Source organism: Gorilla gorilla, chromosome 3, assembly GCF_029281585.2.
Source record: "Gorilla gorilla gorilla isolate KB3781 chromosome 3, NHGRI_mGorGor1-v2.1_pri, whole genome shotgun sequence".
Classification (NCBI taxonomy): Eukaryota; Metazoa; Chordata; class Mammalia; order Primates; family Hominidae; genus Gorilla; species Gorilla gorilla.
The window spans coordinates 16,940,687-16,962,017 of NC_073227.2; the positions used below are offsets into that span (position 1 = coordinate 16,940,687).

General features: G+C 42.4%; 1 protein-coding gene across 4 annotated transcripts in view; it reads left to right on the forward strand.

The window, feature by feature from the left end:
• Positions 1-21,331, forward strand: part of STX18 (syntaxin 18) — a 122,315-nt gene that overhangs the window by 70,070 nt on the left and 30,914 nt on the right. For 3 of the 4 annotated variants that reach the window (XM_019025372.4, XM_004038377.5, XM_063705194.1), the window contains exons 2-5: positions 433-500; positions 12,647-12,762; positions 14,615-14,692; positions 14,858-14,924. In XM_019025372.4, coding sequence (XP_018880917.1) covers positions 12,654-12,762; positions 14,615-14,692; positions 14,858-14,924 — 254 coding nt within the window. In that variant the 5' untranslated portion in view covers positions 433-500; positions 12,647-12,653. Of the gene's footprint in view, positions 1-432; positions 501-12,646; positions 12,763-14,614; positions 14,693-14,857; positions 14,925-18,441; positions 18,495-21,331 lie in introns of all 4 variants that reach the window. The other variant, XM_019025375.4, reaches the window with a different exon arrangement.

Below are 21,331 nucleotides of genomic sequence, written 5' to 3' on the forward strand. Positions count from 1 at the left end.
TGCTGCTCTGCATGGGCCCTATTTACAAACCCAACAGCTTCAGCTTTAGAACTGTCCCTTAGAACACTTGGAAGAAGGAATACTTGCTGTACAATTGTAGCTATAAGAAAAGAAAAGGAATTAACCTTATTGAACACATGCTATGTAATTACTAGACATGCATTATCTCATTTCGTCTTTAACTTACCTAGAAATCACCTACTCATAGTGTCATAGGTCCTAACAATCAGAGGTAGAAGGAACCATCGATGAGAGACTGAGGCCCAGGAATGGTAACTAACTTGTGACTGTACGAGAGTCCAAAACTGATGGTGCTCAGTTTGTAGCTTCAGAATCTTTCTGCAATTTGCATTTTATTCTCTATTAATTTAAAATTCATTACATGAGTGTAACATATCTATATAAACTGTTGGCTTTCTTTTTTAATTTTAGATTTCTCACATTGGCAAACTGAGAGATTTTCTTCTGGAACACAGGAAAGATTATATTAATGCTTATAGGTAAGTACATATTTTTTTACCAGGACTTTGGTGACTGTGTTCTTTTCTACACCTATATTTCTTTTGCGCTTTTTGCCCTCACCTTTTTCTTAATAACTCAGAGTTGTAATGAGGAAGACCAGTTTGGCAGTGGAAAAATCTCCTCAAAGCAAAAGGCTCTGCTGTACTCCATGTCCTCAAAGTCATGAAATCACAACAGCAATATCTTCCAGTCTATTTGTATCTCCATATGTACCATTATCTCCTGTCAAATGAAACTCCATGAGTACTTACAGAGCTGTATTTGAAGTTGGGGACACATGTATTTGTATGCCCTCAACCTGTGGAAGAACAAAGTTTTCAAGCCTCTGCTAAGCTATTTTTGCCCATGTCTTGCGGTCCCAGTCTGTGACCAGTTTTGCTGTTTTGGTGACGTTCTCATGAGCACATTTCAGTCCTTACCCTCATGTCGCTGGATCATGCCTCCCTCGCCAATTCCCAGTCCTCAGTCCTGATGTCCATTTTCTTCTTTTGTCCTTCTCCCAGGCTTTTGACACCTGCTAGAGGCAGCTACACACCCACTTTGGCATAGCCTTCATTTCTTAGGGCACTTTTGCTGAATCCTTCTGTTCATCCCCTAATGTTACTCATGTTGACATTCCTTCTGGTGGCTAGGTCCAGTTTCTACTCAGTAGCCAGAGTCTTTTTTAAACTTTAATTGGATTATGTCACCACCTGAGTAAACCCACCATGAATACTGCATTGGAATTAGCATTAATACCAGCCTCTACACTGCGGTCTCCCCACTCCTGATCTAGCCCCTGGCGTTATTTCAAACACCGCCTTCCCACGACGGTGCTCCAGCCATGCCAGCCTTCCTTAAAGGTGCCATGCCCTTTCCTGGTGCAGGGCCCAGGCCTATGCTGTTCCTCCTCTTCCCATGGTGGTTTCCTTTTCAAACTTAAAGGCTCAACTTAATAGTCCCTCTTCCCAGAGGCCTTCTCTCACTACCCTTTATAAAGTAGGTCTCTTCTGTTAGTTAGTTTCTCCACCCTGTATATTTTCTTCAGTAACTAAACACGATTTGTAATTATTTAATAATTACAGTTTATTATCTGTCTTTGTCACCAGGCTGTACGTGTCATGAGGTCAAGGACCTTGTCAGGTTTCCATCGTGTTTCCATAGTTCCTCACCCATATTTGGCCCTCAGTAAATACTTGTTGAATGAATGATTTCCTCCTAGTCCTAAAGTCCATGACTAGCCCAGCAGCACTCAACTGTGGTGATTTTGCACCCCAGGGGACATTTGGCAATGTCTGGAGACATTTTTGTTTTTCCCAACTAGGAAGATGAGTACTGCTAGCATTTAGTGGGTAGAGGCCAAGAATGTGCACAACTCAGGACAACTCTCCACAACAGTGACTTACCCGGCCCAAAACTGAGGAGGGGCTGACATTGAGATCCCCTGCTGCAGCCTGACCCCTCACTTCAGATTAAACTTCCTGGTTCGTCACAGGTTTATTGAATTCTAGATGCTTAGGGCACATCTGGGGATAAAATACAAATATTCCTGCCCTCATGGCGTTTGCATTCTCGTGGGCTGGCAAAGACAAGCACTACATGTATAGTACATTAGGTCATAGGTCCTATGGAAAGAAAAGGAAGAGTAGACCCAAGGTAACAGGGATCGGGAGTGCTGGGAAAGCTTGTGATTCTTACACAGAGTAGTCAGGAAGGCCCCATTGAGGTGGCATCAGAGCCTACTCCTCCGTAAAGTTTGGAACCTCTAATAGGATCTCTCAGTTTCCTCCTCACCTCATCACCTTCTTTCCACCTGTCATAGAGAAACCCCTCTCTTTGTTTTTAAGGATACTGTCCTACTTGTGTATAAACTAAAGGGAAGAAAAGAGCCAGATGACCAAAAATAGCTGGGAATCATGAATGCAGCAGTACCTGAGAAGTGGTGCGAGTGCATCCTTTATGTCATCACTCACACCGCCTCTCAGGTACCGCTGTGTTCATGATTCCTGGCCAGTTTTCATCATCTGGCTCTTTTCTTCCCTTTAGTTTATACTTTAAGCGGTACAAGCACATCCTTTATCTCATCACTCACACCGCTTCTCAGGTACTGCTGTATTCATGATTCCCAGCTATTTTTGGTCATCTGATTCTTTTCTTCCTTTTAGTTTATACATTTGACCTTGCTTGCTCTTTAAGCCACGGGCACTGTCGCTTCATTTCACATCAGTGCCAAACATGGGGAGAAAGTCTAATCAGGGATCAGCCAACTTTCTTTAAGAGCCATGTAGTATGGTTTAGGTTCTGTGGGCCACATATGGTTTCTGTCACATGTTTTTTGTTTTGTTTTTTTTTTACAACCTTTGAAAACCTTTAACCATTCTTAGTTCTCAGACCATAGGGAGCCATGCCTGCAGGCTAGACTTGGCCTACAGACTGCAGTTGACGTGACCTCTGCTTCCTTACCTTTTACTCCGCGCCAACCATATGGCTCAGTTTCCCTCACTTTTCTGAAATTTTTCTCCTAATGCTCATCTGTGACTTCCTAATCACCAAATCCAGTGGCTTTTCCTCAAGGGGAATATAAATAGACTTGTATGGTACACACTGTGGTGTGTCTACCTTCTTTTACTCCACATGTTTTTAAGGTTCTTGCATGTTGTGTATACCAGTAGTTTGTTCCTTTCTGTTGCTTTATTATTTGTAATATTCCATTGTGTGACATTACCATAGTTTGCTTATCCATTTATCTAATAGAGAATACTGGGCTATTTCCACTTTGAGACTATTAGGAATAAAGCCTTTGTGAGTAGCATCTTCTACAAGTCTCTTTGTGGACATACCGATTTATTTCCTTTGAATAAATACCTAGGGGTGAAATTAGTGGGTCATACAAATGGTAGGTGCATGCTTAGCCTTAAAATAAACTACCAAGCAATTTTCCAAAGTGGTTTTTCACTCCTTGTAGCAATGCATGAGAGTTATAATTGCTCCCTATCCTTGCCAACATTTGGTGTAAATAGGCTTTTCAGTTTTAACCATGATAATGTAACCGAGCACAGGCTTGGCTGCTCACCGCTTGCAAAGCCAATAACAAGAACGAAAGGAAGGTGACTTTATTTCCAGAGCAAGCAGTGGGAAGGCAGGAGCGATGCTGAGTACTAGGTCTGTGTGTCTCTTTCTGGTAGCTATCATCGCAGGCTGGCGACATGTCAGCAATGGCCGGGTTGTAGACTACCCGCCTTGAGGTAATCTCTGGAATTTTGCAGTTAGGTCTCCGTGCTCAGTCTATTTCAAGTTAGCCCCTGCAACTTCCAGGTAAGCACATAATTAGATACATACAGTTAGGTAAATGTGCACGGTGTAAGGGAATGTATGGTGAGAAAGGGAGGGGACGTGGTGTTTCAGAGAAAGTACGTTTCAAAGCTGTATTCTAAGACTAAGGAGGAAAAAAAAGGGTTTCTGCAGTAAGCCTTAGGATTACATCTTGAGACTAGGGAGAAAAGAGAAAAAGGAATAAAAAGTTTTAAAGTGCACTTTCAGGCTAGCCTGTCTAATTCCAGTGACAAATGTGAAATGGCAAGTCACTGTACTTGAAGTGTGTCCTTCTCTAATGAGGATGGTGTTAAGCGCCTTGATGGTTTTTTCTCAGCTCTTCTACTTTGCCACAGCCTTTGATCCTGTTGACCATCATCAGTTTCTTGAAATTTCCTATTCCCTTGACTTCCATTACAGTACTTTTTTGGCTCCTCTCACTACTCTTTTTTGCCTCTTTGTCCTTCATCTATCCCATAAGAACTCCGGGGCTCTGTTTCAGGCCCTTTTCTTTTCTTTGTCTCTACTTTGCTTAGAAAAAAAGTTCTATCTACCTACCTAGCTACCCTCCCACCCACCCCCCATGCCCACCTTATCTTTCCATCCTGAATGTTTATTCTGTGTTAGGTACTCTGATAAGCACCAGTTATTCATATTTTATCTCATTTGTTCCTCACATCAACCCTATGAGGAAGGCACTGCTGTTAAGCCTGTGTGGCAGGCAGGCAATGAAAGCGTAGCGATGGCATAACCTGAAGATCACAGCTGGTGAGCTCTGAGCCAGGGCTGGCCATGGAATCCTTGCCCTTCCTTCCCCACCACACATTCTTACCACCTACTGTGGCTTCCTCTCTCACCAGTATGCCAGTAGTGAAACCACCTTTGCAAAGGTTGTAACAGTGAGAAAATTATGACAGCGAACGAGATCTGACCTAATCAACTCCGTCTTGCCTTTAACCTCCCAGATGCCCTTGATCATTAGTAGTCGTAGGCCAAACTAACTTTGGGAGGAAGTTAATTTATAGTTTAACTTTCAAACAAACGTGATAACAGCCCCTCTTGGAAACAAACCCCCTTCTTGCTTGGGGACAAGGCCACCTTTGTAAAACCAACAAATTAGCCACGAGATTAGAAATTATGGCTCAGGAGTCATGTAGCCAGAGGCCAGAAGACTGGTAACCTCCCCATTTGCTCCTATAGATAACATTACTGCTATAAAACCTAAGATTGATGTTAGAGGTATTTTCAGACCCCACATTTTGATGGATCAGCTGGCACCATGCAGACCAGGACACTGGCTCATCTGGTCTTATGGCCCCCACCCAGAAACTGACTCTGTGCAAGAGGACAGCTTCGACTCCCTAGGATTTAATCCTTAATCCAACCAGTCAGCATTCCCCATTCCCTAGCCCCCTGCCCACCAAACTGGCTTTTAAAAATCCAGCCTCCAAATCTTCAGGGAGGTTGATTTGAGTAATAATAAAACCCCAGTCTCCCTTTTAGACAGCTCTATGTATATTTAACTCTTTCTCTATTGTAGTTCCCCTGTCTTGATAAATCGGCTCTATCTGGGCGGTGGGCAAGATGAACCTGTTGGGCAATTACAGTTGTTCCTAAATGCATGTCATGAGCACAGGCTTCTCCCAGTCCCCATTGCCACTGTCCTGCTCGCCCAGCACCTGTGAGCAGCACCGTTCCTATGCATGCTGCCCGCTCCTCCCATCCGCTCTAGAGTGCTTCAGTGCAGCCTTTGTCACTTGCCTGATCTCTTTGTTCTCAACTCCCTGCTCTTTGTCCCTTCCTCTCCTGGTCTGTCTGGAAGGCACAGGTGTAGTCCTTATCATCGTAGATGGAATCACATGCTTCCCTCTTCAAATCCCTTCTCTGCCTGCAGGATGTGGCCCATCCATACTTCTTAGATAAGCAACACTTTTCATTACCCTCACCCACTTTTCCATGCTACCCCTTTCCTTCATGTGCCCTACAGCTGCATTCAGAATTAACATTTGTTCTGCCTCCAGGCCTCTACTCACACTATCAGGTTGGCCTGTTGCTCTTCACTCCAATCCACACATGTCACATGTTCACATGCTTCCATCCTGAGAGACCCATTTATCACCACCACCTTCTCGGTAGAGCCTGCCCTGGCCCTGCCTTCCTATCTGAAAGCCATCTCTCCTGCCTCTGAATACTGACAGCTCTTTTTCTGTGCTTTTCTTATGTTACTTTTCACATGTGCCTGGTAGAAGAGTAATTTGTTCATAATCACTTCTACCACATTTCTTGAGGTGAAAAACTGTGTCCTAGTCATCTCTGCATGTTTATAGTGCCATGATTTGATCAACTTGATTCATTAATCAGTTTATTCATTCTGCAGTTATTTATTGAGGGCCTACCATGTGCCATAGACTATGCCAGGCATGGAGTATAAAATAGTGAACAAACACAAACATGGTTGTCCCTGCCTTCATGGAGCTGCTAAGGTATTCATGTCAACAGGTAACATTGCAGATATGATAGGTACTGCAAAAACAGTACAGATAGCTTTTTATTTTTCCAACTTTTAAGTTCAGGGGTACATGTGTAGGATGTGCAGGTTTGTTACATAGGTAAACATGTGCCATGGTGGTTTGCTGCACAGATCATCCCATCACCCAGGTATTAAACCCAGCATCCATTAGCTATTCTTCCTGATGCTCTCCCTTCTCCCACCCCTGACCCTCCAACAGGCCCCAGTTTGTATTGTTCCCCACCGCCTCATGTCCATGCGTTCCCATAATTCAGCTCCCATTTATAAGTGAGAACATGTGGTATTTGGTTTTCTGTTCTTACGTTAGTTTGCTGAGGATAATGGATTCCAGCTCCATCCATGTCCCTGCAAAGGACATCATCTCATTCCTTTTTATGGCTGCATAGTATTCCATGGTGTATATGTTCCACATTTTCTTAATCCAGTCTATCATTCATTGATGGGCATTTAGGTTGATTCCATGTCTTTGCTATTGTGAATAATGCAGTGATGAACATACAAGTACTTGTCCATGTGTCTTTATAATAGAATGATTTATATCCCTTTGGGTAGATACCCAGTAATGGGATTGCTGGGTCAAATGGTATTTTTGCCTCTAGGTCTTTGAGGAATCGCCACACTGTCTTCCACAGTGGTTGAACTAATTTATGCTCCCACCAACAGAACAAAGATACAACATACCAGAATCTCTGGGATGCAGCTAACACAGTGTTAAAAGGGAAATTTATAGCACTAAATGCCCACATCAAAAAGCTAAAAAGATCTCGAGTTAACACCTAACATCAAAACTAAAAGAACAAGACCCAAGAGCAAACAAACCCCAAAGCTAGCAGAAGACAAGAAATAACCAAGATCAGAGCTGAACTAAAGGAGATAGAGACACAAAAAAAACCCTTCGAAAAAATCCATGAATCCAGGAGCCACTTTTTTGGAAAAATCCAGGTTTTTGGAAAAAATTAATGAGATAGACTGTTAGCTAGACTAATAAAGAAGAAAAGATAGAAGATTTAAATAAACACAGTCAGAAATGTTAAGAGGGATGTCACCACTGACCCCACAGGTATACAACTGCATGGAAATCAAACAACCTGTTCCTGAATGACTCTTGGGTAAATAATGAAATTAAGGCAGAAATCAAGAAGTTCTTTGAAACTACTGCAAACAGGTAGCTTTTGAGGAATTTAGCCTTGTCAGAGAAAGTGTCCTTAAAGAAGTGACATTTGAGCTGAGCTCTGAAGGAGTACGAGTTACCTAGGTAAAGCAAGAAGGAAGGTAGGGAATCCAAATGCAAAGGGGTTGGCACGTGCATACACCCTGTGGACAGCGTCTGTCCTATAGTGAAACATGCAGAGATGAAAAAGATAGTTTCTCACACACTAAATATTTATCGAGCAGATGAAGGAATGATGCAAGTCATCGAAAATGCCATTTGGAAAGAAAAAGAGAAAAAAACATTATAAGCAACACTTCTAAAACGCTTTCTGGAATAGACTCCAGCTCTCCATAGACAGTGGGAGTACAGGTGTCTTGTCTCGTCTCTTCCCCTAGCTCCATTTGCACTGGCTTTAGGATGGCATTTTACCGTAGGACTCATCTTCAAATGTATTATGTAAATTAATGAAAAAGTTGGATTTGACAGTTAAGATAACATCATTAGGAGCATCTTTTTAGGATTTCATCTTTATAAAACAAGGGGTGGTTGCCTTTCAGAAGCATTCCTGTCACAAAGATAGAGAATATAAAATAAATCCTGCTTTTTTTTTTAACTTTGTCAATATATGCAAAAATGGAAATACTTCTTATAAATTCTCCAACAGAGAAAAATAATTATACCCTAGTTGAATTTTAAATAATCCTTGATGCTTTGTCTACTTGCACTTAACATACATAGGCAATTTTATGCTTTTAAATGCACTTCATTTGCATAATTTTGGAATATACTAAAATAATTATTCCGATGCATAGTACCAAGAAAACCTTATTTTTAAGCTCTGAGTTAAAATAGTTGGTTAACACTAGATCGCAGTGTCAATTTTATTTCTAAAGGTGTGTATGTGTATCAAATACTGATTTGATAGGCTGTAAAAAATGGAAGCTATAGCAATTTTGTAAAACTTTACAAAACTTGTATAAAGCTCTCAATTTGTAGCTTCTTTCTTTAGTATCTGACAAGTTAGGTTGACGAGGTGGTTGTAAATATCTTTCATACAAATCGCTTATTAACTTCCCTTTTCCTTGAAAAGAAATCCAGCAAAGTAAATGCTTAGAGTGTTGGTTTGATTCACACCACTCCTTACGAACCATGTGAATCTGTGAAACTCAGTGTCTTCCTCTAATGCCACAGGTCAGCAAATAACAGCCACAGGCCAAATCTACATTTTAAATATACTTTTAAATGTAGTTACATATTTTAATGTTGGGGAAAAAATAATAAGGATATTTTATCACATGTGAACATTATGTGAAATTCAAGTTTCAGTGTCCATAATAAAGCTTTATTGGCACACAGCCACGTTCATTTGTTTACATATTGTCTAGGGCTGTTTTTATGCTACAACAGCAGAGTTGAGTAGCTGTGATGGGCTACAAGGCCCACAAAGTCTGACATGTTTACTCTCTGGCCCTTTTCAGAAAAAGTTTACAAAGCCAACGGTGGGAGGGATAATCACTCAGGAAGCAGTTGAGAGGTTCAAAGCAGACAGTATGATTGAAATGCAATGTGAAAAGAACAACACAGTGGCATCCGGGTGTTCTTCTGGAACTTTGCAGTTGTTTTAAGCTTTTGATGTAATAGTGATGTTAAGGCAGTTATTATACTCAAACAGCAAAAGGAGGCTCCTGCACACTGTTTTTCAGTGTTCCCAGACTACTGCAGCATGGATTCTCATCTTAGTACAGTAAAGAAGGGCCTAAGCCTTCCCCTTTGCCAGCTACAAGGGCAGCAAATGCTAGGACTGAGGGTTGGGTTCCCTAGGGGCCAGTGCCAGCTCTGCCACTGATGGGCAGATAACTTCAGAAGATAGAACTGTTGTGCCCGAGGCATTCTTCATCTTGTTAGGTCCATCGCCTCATTCTAGAAACTCAGTCTTTTTTTTTTTAAGGTGGTTTTGCTATGTTGTCCAGGTTAGCTTCAAAATCCTGGGCTCAAGTGATCCTCCTGCCTCAGCCTCCTGAGTAGTTGGGACTATAGGCATATGACATGATACCCAGCTAGAAACTCAGTCTTTTACTCATTTTCCCGAGGCCAGTTGTTCGTTGCCAACTCATGCACACTGAATTCTACTCCATCCCCTGTTTTGGTCCCTGTGAAAGAGCATGGACTTTGGGGTCAGTCACACCTAAGTTCCAGTCCCAATCCTGCCATGTATTTATCATGTGAATGAATATAACTCACCTTTGTGCTAGTTTTCTTTTTTATAAAATGTGGATGATGTTCTTGTGAGGATTAAATTAGGTGGGTATGAGAGTTCCTGACACATAGAAGTCTCTTGGTGAATGATAATTGAATTGGAACCCCATTTGACCTATGATGCAGTTGCAGGGGGTTGGAGGGTGTTGGTTATTGAACAAGACAAAACCCACCTCTGTTTCCTGCCAGAGAGTTGGGAGGAGGGAGAAAGAAGGAAAGAAATGGAGGCAGGAGTCAGATCAACACAGTGGAGACCCACGTGTCATATCAGCTTTATCATTGGTAAAATCTAGGTCAGCAAACAAAGCTTTGGTTTGCAGGCGGGTGGCCTTGTTGATACTCTGCTCTTGAATTAGACACACTCAGGCATTAGTGCCACTGAGTAGCCGCAGCCCCTGGAGCACAGACAGCAGGGACAGGCCCCTTTGCAACATAGGAGAGAGAGGAACAGAGCAGAACCTCTGCTGTCTCTAAGTAGGCAAAAGAGAGGAGAGACAGGTGTGGTGACTATATGCACACCCCGTGCTTTCTGCCAGGGGGCCAGAGGGAGGAGGCTCTGGGAGGAGGCAAGGTGTCATTTGGGGAAGTTGGTCCCCACAGAAACATGAGGATTAGGGAATAAGCATTCCCCCCGGTAGCCCAGGTTCTGTCCAGATGGAGAAAGGCCACCCTTATTGTCTCTCATCAAGTTCTCCCTCCCAGAGGTGGTAGACTGCTTAAAGCCTTTCTTTTTTACTCTTCTGCCCTCCCAGTGCAATGTGCTAGCCTTGGCCTGCTCCTAGGAACATTTTATGTGGAGTATGATCATGGAATTGAAAGAATATGTGTAGAAATATTGCCTTCAGACCTATGAGGCTTTGCTAGTTTGACATAATTAGGAAGCTGTAATTTTTTCCAGAATGTAGAGCTCAGACTTTATTGACCCATTTAATTTTTTTTAATAATGACATTTTACTAGAGCAGAACAGCATGTAACCTAGATAGCCTGTGGCTAGATCTCTGAATGATTTTAATTAAAAATAATGTCTCCACTTCTGGTAGATGGAGTTTTTCCACAATATCCTGGCAACAAAACAATCTGGGAGAAAAAACTTTCTTGGTTTCTGTTGTTCTTACTAATAGAATAACCATACTGTCAATTTTCAATTTAGAAGGTTAATGTATATATATATAATGTTTCCTAAAGGAACATTACCTTTTAATTAAATAATCAGTTTTATCAAATTAACCTTTAGACCTTTTCAGTTTCACTGAGCTGAGTTTCCATTAAATCAAAATATAGAGTAGGAGGATGTTAATCTAATGTTCTTGGAACTAGTCATTTCTAGGTCTGTTCTGTCTGCAGGGTACATATTCACTAAGTTGGTACCTTTCTGACTCATTTGTCCCTGACCCCGTTAGCCTCTATTTCCGATGAGAAGGTTCCTAGTAGGGATGAATCTAAGGCTTTGGCCCCTCTGCTTGCTACTCTGGCTCCTCCCCAGAGGGGAGCCATTCATCTGGTGTTGGAGGTGGGCTGGGGTTGGGGGGAGGGGATTGAGCTTGCTGGCTTAGCGCCTTTGTCTCACTGTTGGGTCTTTCCTCGGACAGAGTCCATTCTCTCCTGGTTGCCATCCCAAGCCTAAGTAACTAATAGAACAAGATCCTAAGGAGCATTGGAATAAGGAACTAATTCCATGTCACTCTTCAAGTTCCACTGAGAGAGGATCATCTATTCCCTAGGAGGCTGGAGGCTGTGGGATTTCTTTTTCCAACTCTTCCTTAGAAAATATGGAAGTGGGGTAGGGGCCGTGGGATAGGGGTGACTCCAAGGGAGGAGAGGATGCTTATCTGGTGATTGGGAGTGAGAAGGACTTCGTGCTCATCTCACCCCTTTCTTTTTTAGAAGGGCCTGTCCTCAGGATGGATGTATTCCCTGTTTGTTTGTGCCTTAAGTTTCCTAGAGAAGGCTTTGGGAGGGGGATGCCTACCTGTCTTGGGGTGGGGGGAAATATCAGTTTCGGAGGAACTTACTAGGGAGCACAGTCGTAGCTGTGTTATCAAGCATATTCTCCAACTCAGGCTCATTCATTGGTTCAGTTCATTCAAAAGTATTTATTACTGATTTATTAATTGATCAGCCTATTAAAAATGCTAGGCATTGCTCTTGATGATGGGGATACAGCAGTGAACAAACAGAAGTCCTTGCCTTTGTGGAACTTACGTTTTTAGAGGGGAGAGACAGGCAAGAAAAGAAATAATTACACAAAATATATGGAATGTTAGAGTGGGGTAAGTATCTTTACAGGGAAGGAAGAAGGGAAGTGGGATAGAAAATGTCAGGGAGGGGACAGTTTATAAAGAAGGATTAGGGAAGGCCTCATTAAGAGGGCAACATGGAGTAAACACCTAAAAGAAGTAAGGGATGCATTGATGCAGCTATCTGGGGAAAGAACATTCCAGAAGGAGGAGACAACCAACACATGTAAAGGTCCTGAGGTGGGAGTGTGCCTGGAATGTTTAGGGAACACCCTCCACCCTCTGATTCAGTCATTTTGTAGTGTGAGACCCTTCAGTAGCTGCTCCATTGTTCTCAAAAGCAGAGCCTACATTCTTCATAAGCCTAGCTTATGCTGTAGCCCTGACTCCACGCTCCTTCTCCCTCTCCCTCTCCCCATCTGGCTTACGTCAGTTGGGTCTATTCCGGAGGATTTTCTACCACACACCCTTCATATGTGTTCTACTATCTATCTAGATGGTTCTCTCACCTTTTCACCTGGCCTGTTCCTCCTTACCCTTCAAGTCTCAGCTTAAATGTCACCTGATCAGGGAGGCCTTTTCTTCTCTTCCCATCCCACTCAGACTATATTATGTTCTCATTTGCTGCTGCCCTTTCCTTTGCTGTCTTTTTTTAGCCATACCATGTCTGAATATGGGAGGATGACAGACACAGAACGAGACCAGATAGACCAGGATGCCCAGATATTCATGAGGACCTGTTCAGAAGCAATTCAACAACTACGAACAGAAGGTAAAGTGCTCTGAAAGATGCAAACAGGCAACCATGAATATAGCAAGTAGTTAAACAAGATGCATATGGTGCGGCCAGTTAAAATTCCCTCTTCTTATTTCGATTTAGGTTTTAAAACGTTAAAATCTTTTCTTTCTTGATCAGTGTTTTAACCAAAGCTGTTAAAAGTACTGAAAAGGCTGTATCATTCAAGTTAAACCAATGAGAGGAGGGAGATGGAAAGGACCTCTCCAAACAGAACCAAAAATATATCTAGGGGCCAGGGACAGTGAAGACAAATTTGTGTGTGTGTGTGTGTGCGTGTGTGTTCTGTGTGGCAAATTGTATGTGTGTGGGTGTGTATGTGTGTATGCACATGTGTGCCTCTGTTCTGTGTGGCATTTAGTGGGATGGGAGTTGACAGCAGCCTAGGGTACTTAAGCTCTACTTGTAATATTCAAGTAAACTTTCCTATCAAACCTTCAAGGTTAGGAGGAAGGCTCTGGAGCCAGGGCTGCTTAGGTTGCACCCCAACTCCACCCGTCCGAGCCATATAGCCTTCTGCAAGTCACTTAATCTCCCTGGGCCTTGTTTTTTGTCTATGAAATGCAGACAATTAGGGAATGTATCTCTAGGGTTGTTATGAGCATTAAGTTAAATTCCTACAGCATGCTTAGAACTGTGTCTGGCACAAGAGCGCTTATTATCTCACTTTCGTTGATGTTTAATTCTCACTGAGACAATGAGATGGCTTCCCAAGTCACGCCTCTTTCTTGATTCTTTTTTAATTTGCTTAGGCAGATACAGAGTACATTAAATAGTAAGTAGAGTTCAAAGCTGCCAGATGCTGTTGTGTTCACAACACAGACTTTTGTTGGGGAGGTTTTTATTAGAATGCTGATGGACCACTTGGAGACTCTGATGGAAGCAATAGGCATTCTTGCCAGAAAAATGTACATACACAAAATTCTATATGCAATTTCACAGAGCTCCTGAGTCCCCCACACAAATCTTGGGTTAAGCAGCCCTATAGTAAGGCAGAAATCATGCCCTCTACCCTTAAGGGCATATACATTCATTGAGAGACCTAAAAAATACACAGGAATATTTAACAAAACCTACATTTACATATGAAACCATCTAACCTTGGGCTATTTATTGCCTCTGAACCTTAGTTTCTTCACGTGTAAAAATCAGGAAACTCGGAATTGCTATTGTAATTACTAGCAGTACATATGTAAAGTGCTAGCAGAGTACCTGCACACAGTAGGCACTCAATCTCTCAGTCAGTGGTCACTATCTTACCAAAACCAGTGGCACAGACTTTAGGTCTGGTAAGGCCTTTTAGCACACTTCGGTGTGGTAGTTCCCAGGAGAAAGGCATCTTTGTGGCTAGGAGTCATAGGTTTCCTGGAGACAGAAAGTTTGACTCATTGTCTAAGGGACCCTTAGAATGTGAGTGGCTAAGGGGAGAGGATGGGGCACTACAGGCTGAAAAGCAGCACAGGTTCAAGCAGGGAGGAGTGTGTGATTTCAGTTGTTTAAACATGTTCACTGAAGGCCAGCTTGAGCATTGGATGCTGTTAACACAGATGGGGTCAGCACTCAAGAAGTGGCTGCATCAAATACTATCCTTAAGTGTTCCGATAAACCATAAATTATTTGACTATAGATTTTCTACAGGTTTAATCTTTCACTCTTGCGAAGCCTGATACATCTTACTCTTTTAAAAATGTGGTATCACTTGGCACAAGACTTGTTTTATAGCTGTGTTTTAAAAAATACTCTCAATAAAGTGTTGTGAGCAAGCTGATGAATTGGTCTTTAGGATAATTGAGTGCGAAGGCCTGAACATTGTCCTTTTCTGTTACAGCTCACAAGGAGATACATTCCCAGCAAGTGAAGGAGCACAGGACCGCTGTTTTGGATTTCATTGAAGATTACTTGAAAAGTATTTCATTTTCTTTTAAAGGTCAAATGTAACATTTCACAATAGATGTGATGCAGAATTTAGCTTTGCTAGCTGAAGACTGTAGTATCTCATTATATTTAATGATGGCTTTGCCTGAGAAGCTGTTTTAAGCAGTCTCTCTTCTGGTGTTTTCTTCTGCAACAGGAGTATGTAAACTTTACTCAGAACAGAGAGCCATCCGAGTTAAAAGAGTGGTGGATAAGAAAAGATTGTAAGTATTGTTTTCATTGGTGTTTCTTAATTAATAATAGTACTACTAATAATAGCAGTTAAAGTTTGTAGAGCACTTACCCTATGCAACGTACCGTGTTTGAACTTCTTCACAAAATGCCATAGCTGGCGCTACCGGGCACTCACTCTGTGCCAGGCACCATGCCAGCCACTTTATTGGCCCACAACAAACCCCCATGAGGCAGGTACTGTTTCCTCCCTCATTTTACAAATGAGGAAGTTGAGGCTCAGGAGGCTTGGCCACTCACCCTAGATCCCACAGTCCCACAGGTAGCATAGCTGGGGTTTGAGCCCAGGCTGTTGGTCCAAAATCTGTGCTCTTGCCCATTTTGTCTCTTAACCCGATGAGGCTGGCACACCTTGAGCCATTTTACCTCAATCTCTTTGACCCCCATACCCCTTCTTGTCGTCCCTGAAAGTGTATTCCTGAGAGAAGAGCGAGGGCACAACAAGCAGGCCACCACAAGGCTGTCCTCAGGTCACCTGTGACAGACTTGCTCGATGCCACATGCTCTGAGTGCACACCTCCCTCCAACCCCACTACCTGTCCCATGCAGGCACTATTAGGAGCCCTGTCAGCAGGTAAGGACACTGACGCTCCAGCAGGGTAAATGACTCATCCAAGGCGACAGGAAGCAGGAGGGCCAGGCTCCTGTATTTCCCATGGCGCCTGCCTGTTTTCCCCTCTGGGCTCACATGAGCATCTGGAATGCAAGAGCTGTGTCCTCACAGTCGTTCCCGCTGCAACTCAGCCAGTCTTGGAGATGGAATACATCAGTGAGCAAGTATCCAAACCTGGACCATTTCTAGACTAGCTTTAGAAATGTTTTAGGATGTTCTTTCAGAAGATAACATCACATAACTGTTTGGGGACATATTTTCTTTTTTGTTTTTTTTTTTTTTGTTTTTGAGACAGGGTCTCACCCTGTCTCCCAGGATGGAGGGCAGTGGCACGACCTCCTGGGCTCAAACAATCCTCCCACCTTAGCCTTCCGAGTAGCTGGGATTACAGGCATGTGCTACCATGTCTGCCTATTTTTTAATTTTATTTTATAGGGGTGGGATGTCACTATGTTGCCCAGGCTGCTGTCAAACTCCTGGGCTCAGGCAATCCCCCTGCCTCCCAAAGTGCTGGACTACAGGCGTGAGCCACCATGTCTGGCCCACATTTTTTAAATTCTTACTGTGTCAGGGGTCCCCAGCACTACTCTCTGGTTCTAGGATTCACTAAGAGGTCTCATGGGACTCAACATACAGTCCTGCTCCTGGCTATGATTTGTCACACTGAAAGGATACGAAGCAAAACAGCAAAGGAAAAGGCATGTGGGACAAAAGTCCAGAGGAAACCAGGCATGAGCTTCTAAGAGTACTCTCCCAGTGGAGTCACACAGTATGTGACCTATGACAACACGTGAAGTGTTGTCTACCAGGGAAGCTCATTAGTGACTCATTGCCCAAGGATTCTGTTAGGGGCTGGTCACATAGGCCCCTCACACCTGGCATCTACCGAAACTCTAGACTCCCAGGAGGAAAGCAGGTGCTCAGCACTGAACTGCATTCAAACCGCATGTTTTGCAAAACAGTTCAGGCACGGCAAGCTGTTTTTATCAATTAGGATGGCATGAACTCTGCCAAAGTCCAACTTCTCAGACGCCAGGCAAGGGTTAACCTTGCAAGCAGGCCTTTCTAAGGATAGCAGCCTCAGGCCTACTACATGAACCCTTTTCTGCACGTTTGTGAAACAGATGTGAAATTGTTAATGCCAACAAATAGAAGCATTTGTGGAAGATAGTAAGCAGATCAGTCAAGTTATCTGTCAGCAACAGCTACTATTATATAATGCACTGAGAGGGTAGCTTGAGAGAAGCCATAGATTAAGTCTTTGTGCTTAGAGAGCTTAGAAGCAGGCTGGGTTGCTATTAAACATGAAAAATTAGTCAGCTTAATCAGGATATGTCATAATTAGTGAAATCGGTAGTAAGCTCAGAGGGGGAAATGGTACGATCAAGTGGCATAGTATAGTGCCTAAGAGCCAGACTCTGCAACCAGACAGCCTGTGTTTGAATCCTGGCTCTGCCACTTTCAAACTGTGTGACTTTGAGCAGGTTGCTTAACTTTTCTGGGCTTTTGTTTCCTTACCTATAAAATGGGAAAACTCATAGTACCTAACTTGTAGTGCTGTTGTGAGAACAAAATGAAGATACAGATAAAACACTTACAGTGAGTTAATAAATGTTAATTTGTACTATTATCTACCACTAAGCATTTACCATGTGCCAGGCAGTATATTATTTTATTTCATTAATCCTCAAAAAGCCACCATATCTTTAAATATTAGTATTTCATTTTCTAAATTAGGATATTGGGGCTCAGCAAATTTGGGTTAGCTGTCCAGCATCACAGCTGAATCAAGATTTGAATCTCAGGGTAATTGGAGCAGATTTCTCAAGCAATGGGATTTGTGTTGGCTGTCAAAAGAAAAATATCTGGGTGTGTGAATTAGAGAGATAGAAAGCAGTCCAGACTTGGGGAAGAGTTTGAGCTGAAGATCTGGGGCACAATGAGACCAGTTAGCTCCAAGACGTTACGGAGAAGGAGGTAGGCCTCTGATGATGCGTGATTTGTCATCAAGATGGTGTGGTGGTCACTGGGTCTCACACTCACCAGGGAGAGGAATGCGGATTTCTCCTTCACTATCCCAAGTGGACTTCACAGGTACCCAAGTAAAGTAAGAAGAGATTTTTGCTGCTACCTTAGTTCTTGTTTCTCAGCAGAGGCCTTGACTAAAATACAAATTAATATCAGTCAGATGGGAATTGTTCTCATTTAGACAGCAAAGTATAGCCTTGTCTCCTGCCACATAGTTAGCTGCCCTGTGCCAATTACTTTGCACAAAAGACCTTGAGGGATATAATGATGTGACCCTTCACAATGTAGTTCAGCGCCCTCCTTCTTGTCCTTTCCTCATCTTTAGGCAGAAGGCATCTGCCTAAAATGTACATGTGATTTTATCACTCCCTTGCTTCCATGTCTTACAAAGGCTAGACAGCATGGCATGTGCCTGGACAACAGCCACAGTAACTCACCACAGTAGTGTGACAACTCCTGAGCTTGTCTATACTCTGTCCAGCGAAATGAGACCACTGATTAAATGGCAGTGTCATTTATGCTATAAATGTTTCTAGATGCTTACTCTTCATTTTTGTACTTATCTTGTAGCAGACCAGTAACAAACAGTCCATGGTCTGGTTCTGTTCCATGGACCACACTTGGAGTAGCACTGGGTTAGAAAGTCACCTAGTATGTAGTGTATGCCCAGTAAATATCTGTTGAGTGAGTGAGTAGTGGTGAAGGTGGCTTCATTGAGGCAGTGTGAAGCATCTCCTGCTTTGGGGGTCCACGGTACCTGTGCCTGAGTGGACACGTTTGTCTGAAAGCTAGTTTTAAAATTATAGTACTATGATATTATATATCAAAAATATCTTCTTTCTACCCAGAGCCTTTGCTGGAGGCATAAAAGAAGGACAGGCTTACCTCGGAGATATCACAGGTGTGGTTCCAGACAGCAACAAAGTGAATATCACAATAAAGCAAGTCACAAAGACATTTTGGTTTCCCAGTGCATATAAAAGCTATGTTTATACTATAAAGTGTGCAATAACATTATGTCTCAAAAAATCATGTGCATACCTTAATCAGAACGTACTTTATTGCTGAAAGTGCTAATGTTTGTCTGAGCCTTAGGTGAGTTGTAATCTTTTTGTTGGTAGAGGGCCTTGCCTCAGTGTTGATGGCTACTGACTGATTGAGGGTGGGGGTTGCTGAAGGTTGGGGTGGTTGTAGCAGTTTTTAAAATAAGACAACAATGAAGTTTGCTGCATCAACTGAGTCTTCCTTTCACAAAAGATTTCTCTATTGTGTGCAGTGCTGTTTGATAGCATTTTACCCATAGCAGAACTTCTTTCAAAATTTGAGTCAGTCCTCTCAAACCCTGTTGCTGCTTTGTCAACCAAGTTTATGCAATATTCTAAGCCCTTCCTTGTTATTTCAACAATGTTCACAGTCTCTTCACCAAGAGCAGATTCCATCTCAAGAAACCACTTTCTTGGTTCATCCATAATAAGCAGCTTCTATCCATTCAAGTGTGATCATGAGATTGCAGCAGCTCAGCCGCATCTTCAGTCTCCACTTCCAATCTTAGTTCTCTGGCTGTTTCCACATTTGCAGTGACTTCCTCCACTGAAGTCTTGAACCCCTCAAAGTTATTCAGGAGGGTTGGAATCCACTTCTTCCAAACTCCTGTTAAAGTTGATATTTTGACCTCCTCCCATGAATCACGAATGTTCTTAATGGCGTCTAAGATGGTGAAACCTTTTCAGAAGGTTTTCAATTTACTTTACCCAGATCTGCCAGAGGAATCACTATCTATAGCAGCTATAGCCCTATGAAATGTGAGGTTTTTTGGTTTGTTTTGAGTTGGGGTCTCACTCTGCCACCCGGGCTGGAGTGCAGTGGCAGTCATGGCTTACTGCAGCCTTGAACTCCTGGGATCAAGCAGTCCTCCCACCTTAGCCTCTCGAGTAGCTGGGACTACAGGCATGTGCCACCATGCGCAAGATTTTTGGAATGGTAAATGAGCATCGGCTTCAGCTTAAAATCATCTGCTGCATTAGCCCTTAACAAGAAAGTCATCCTATCCTTTGAAGCATTGAAGTCAGCCATTGACTTCTCCTCTGTAGCTATGGAAGTCCTAAATGGCATCTACTCCAATGGAAGGCTGTTTTATGTAAATTGAAAATCTGTTGTTTAGTATAGCCACTTTGATCAATTATCTGAGTTAGATCTTCTGGATAACTTATTGCGGCTTCTGTGTCAGCACTTGCTAATTCACCTTGTACTTTTACATTGTGGAATCGACTTCTTTTTTTAAATGTCATGAACCAACCTCTGCTGCCTTCCAACTTTTCTTTTGCAGCTTCCTCACCTTTCTTAGCCTTCACAGAATCGAAGAGAGTTAGGGCCTTGCGCTGAATTAGGCTTTGGCTTAAGGGAATGGTGTGACTGATTTGATCTCTCCAGACCACTCAACACTTTCTCCCATCAGCAATAAGGCTGTTTTGCTTTCTTATCATTTGGATATTCACTGGAGTAGCACTTTAATTTCCTTTAGTAACTTTTCCTTTGCATTCACAACTTGGCTAACTCTTTGGCACAAGAGGTCTAACTTTTAGCCTATCTCAGCTTTTGACCTGCCTTCTAACTAAGATTCATAATTTCTAGCTTTTGACTTCAAGTGAGTGATGCGCAACTCTTCTTTCACTTGAACACTTAGAGGCCGCTGCTGGGTTATTCATTGGCCTGTGTTATGTCTCTAGGAATAGGACGGCCGGAGGAGAGGGAGAGAGAGGAGAAAATGGGAACAACTGGGCCGGGGAGCAGTCAGAGCACACACAACACTTATGAAGTACGCTGTCTAATGTGAACGTGCTTTGTGGCACTCCAAAACAGTTACAAAAGTCACATCAGAGATTACTGATCACAGATCAGAAATATAATAATAATGAAAAAGTTTGAAGTATTTTGAGAATTACCAAAATGTGACAGAGACACAAAGTGAGAACATGCTGTTGGAAACATGGCATCAATAGATTTACTCCATGCAGTGTTGCCACAAACCCTCCATTTGTAAAAACAAACAAAAAATGCAATATCTGCAGAGTGCAATAAAGCAAGGCATACTGAAACAAGGTACGGCTGTATAAGAGCCACACTGAAATCTGAAACAATTACTTTTGTCTAATAATTATAGCAGGCTGTATTTAAGGTTTGCAAAAACCTCCCACATATTTTCTTGTTTCAAAACTGAAAAAATCTGTCTCTCTTCTGTCTCTTTATGTTCTCTTTAAATTTTAAATAAAATCCTGAGGGTTTTCAAGTAAGGGACCTGGAAACAGATGCTGGCCAGGTAGAAACTGTGTTGATTGCAGTTCTGAAATGTTCAGCCTTCAGTTAGAGAAATCAGTTTAAATAAATCATGGGGCATAAACTGATCTTTCTGATGGCTTTTTAAAAATTGCTTTCTTTCCCCCAAATTGGCTTCAACTAGTTAATTTGTAATTTCCCTGGGGACTTTAGTAGACATTCTGTATATAGTTAGAATCTGTTTTTATCACTTAAAAAAAGAAAGGCACTGAACTTTGTCTAAGTCTGCTGCACTGTAGTCTTTAATTCCTTTTAAATTGGAAACTTGTACATTAGCATCCTCTGGACACAAAGGATGACAGACATTAAAGGAGTCCTTTATTTTAAAAGTCAGTGAAGCCCTTTGACTTCCTGAAGAAGTCAGTCCTGAAGCCATGCAGTGAGGCAGGGGTAAGGTGGGCGTCT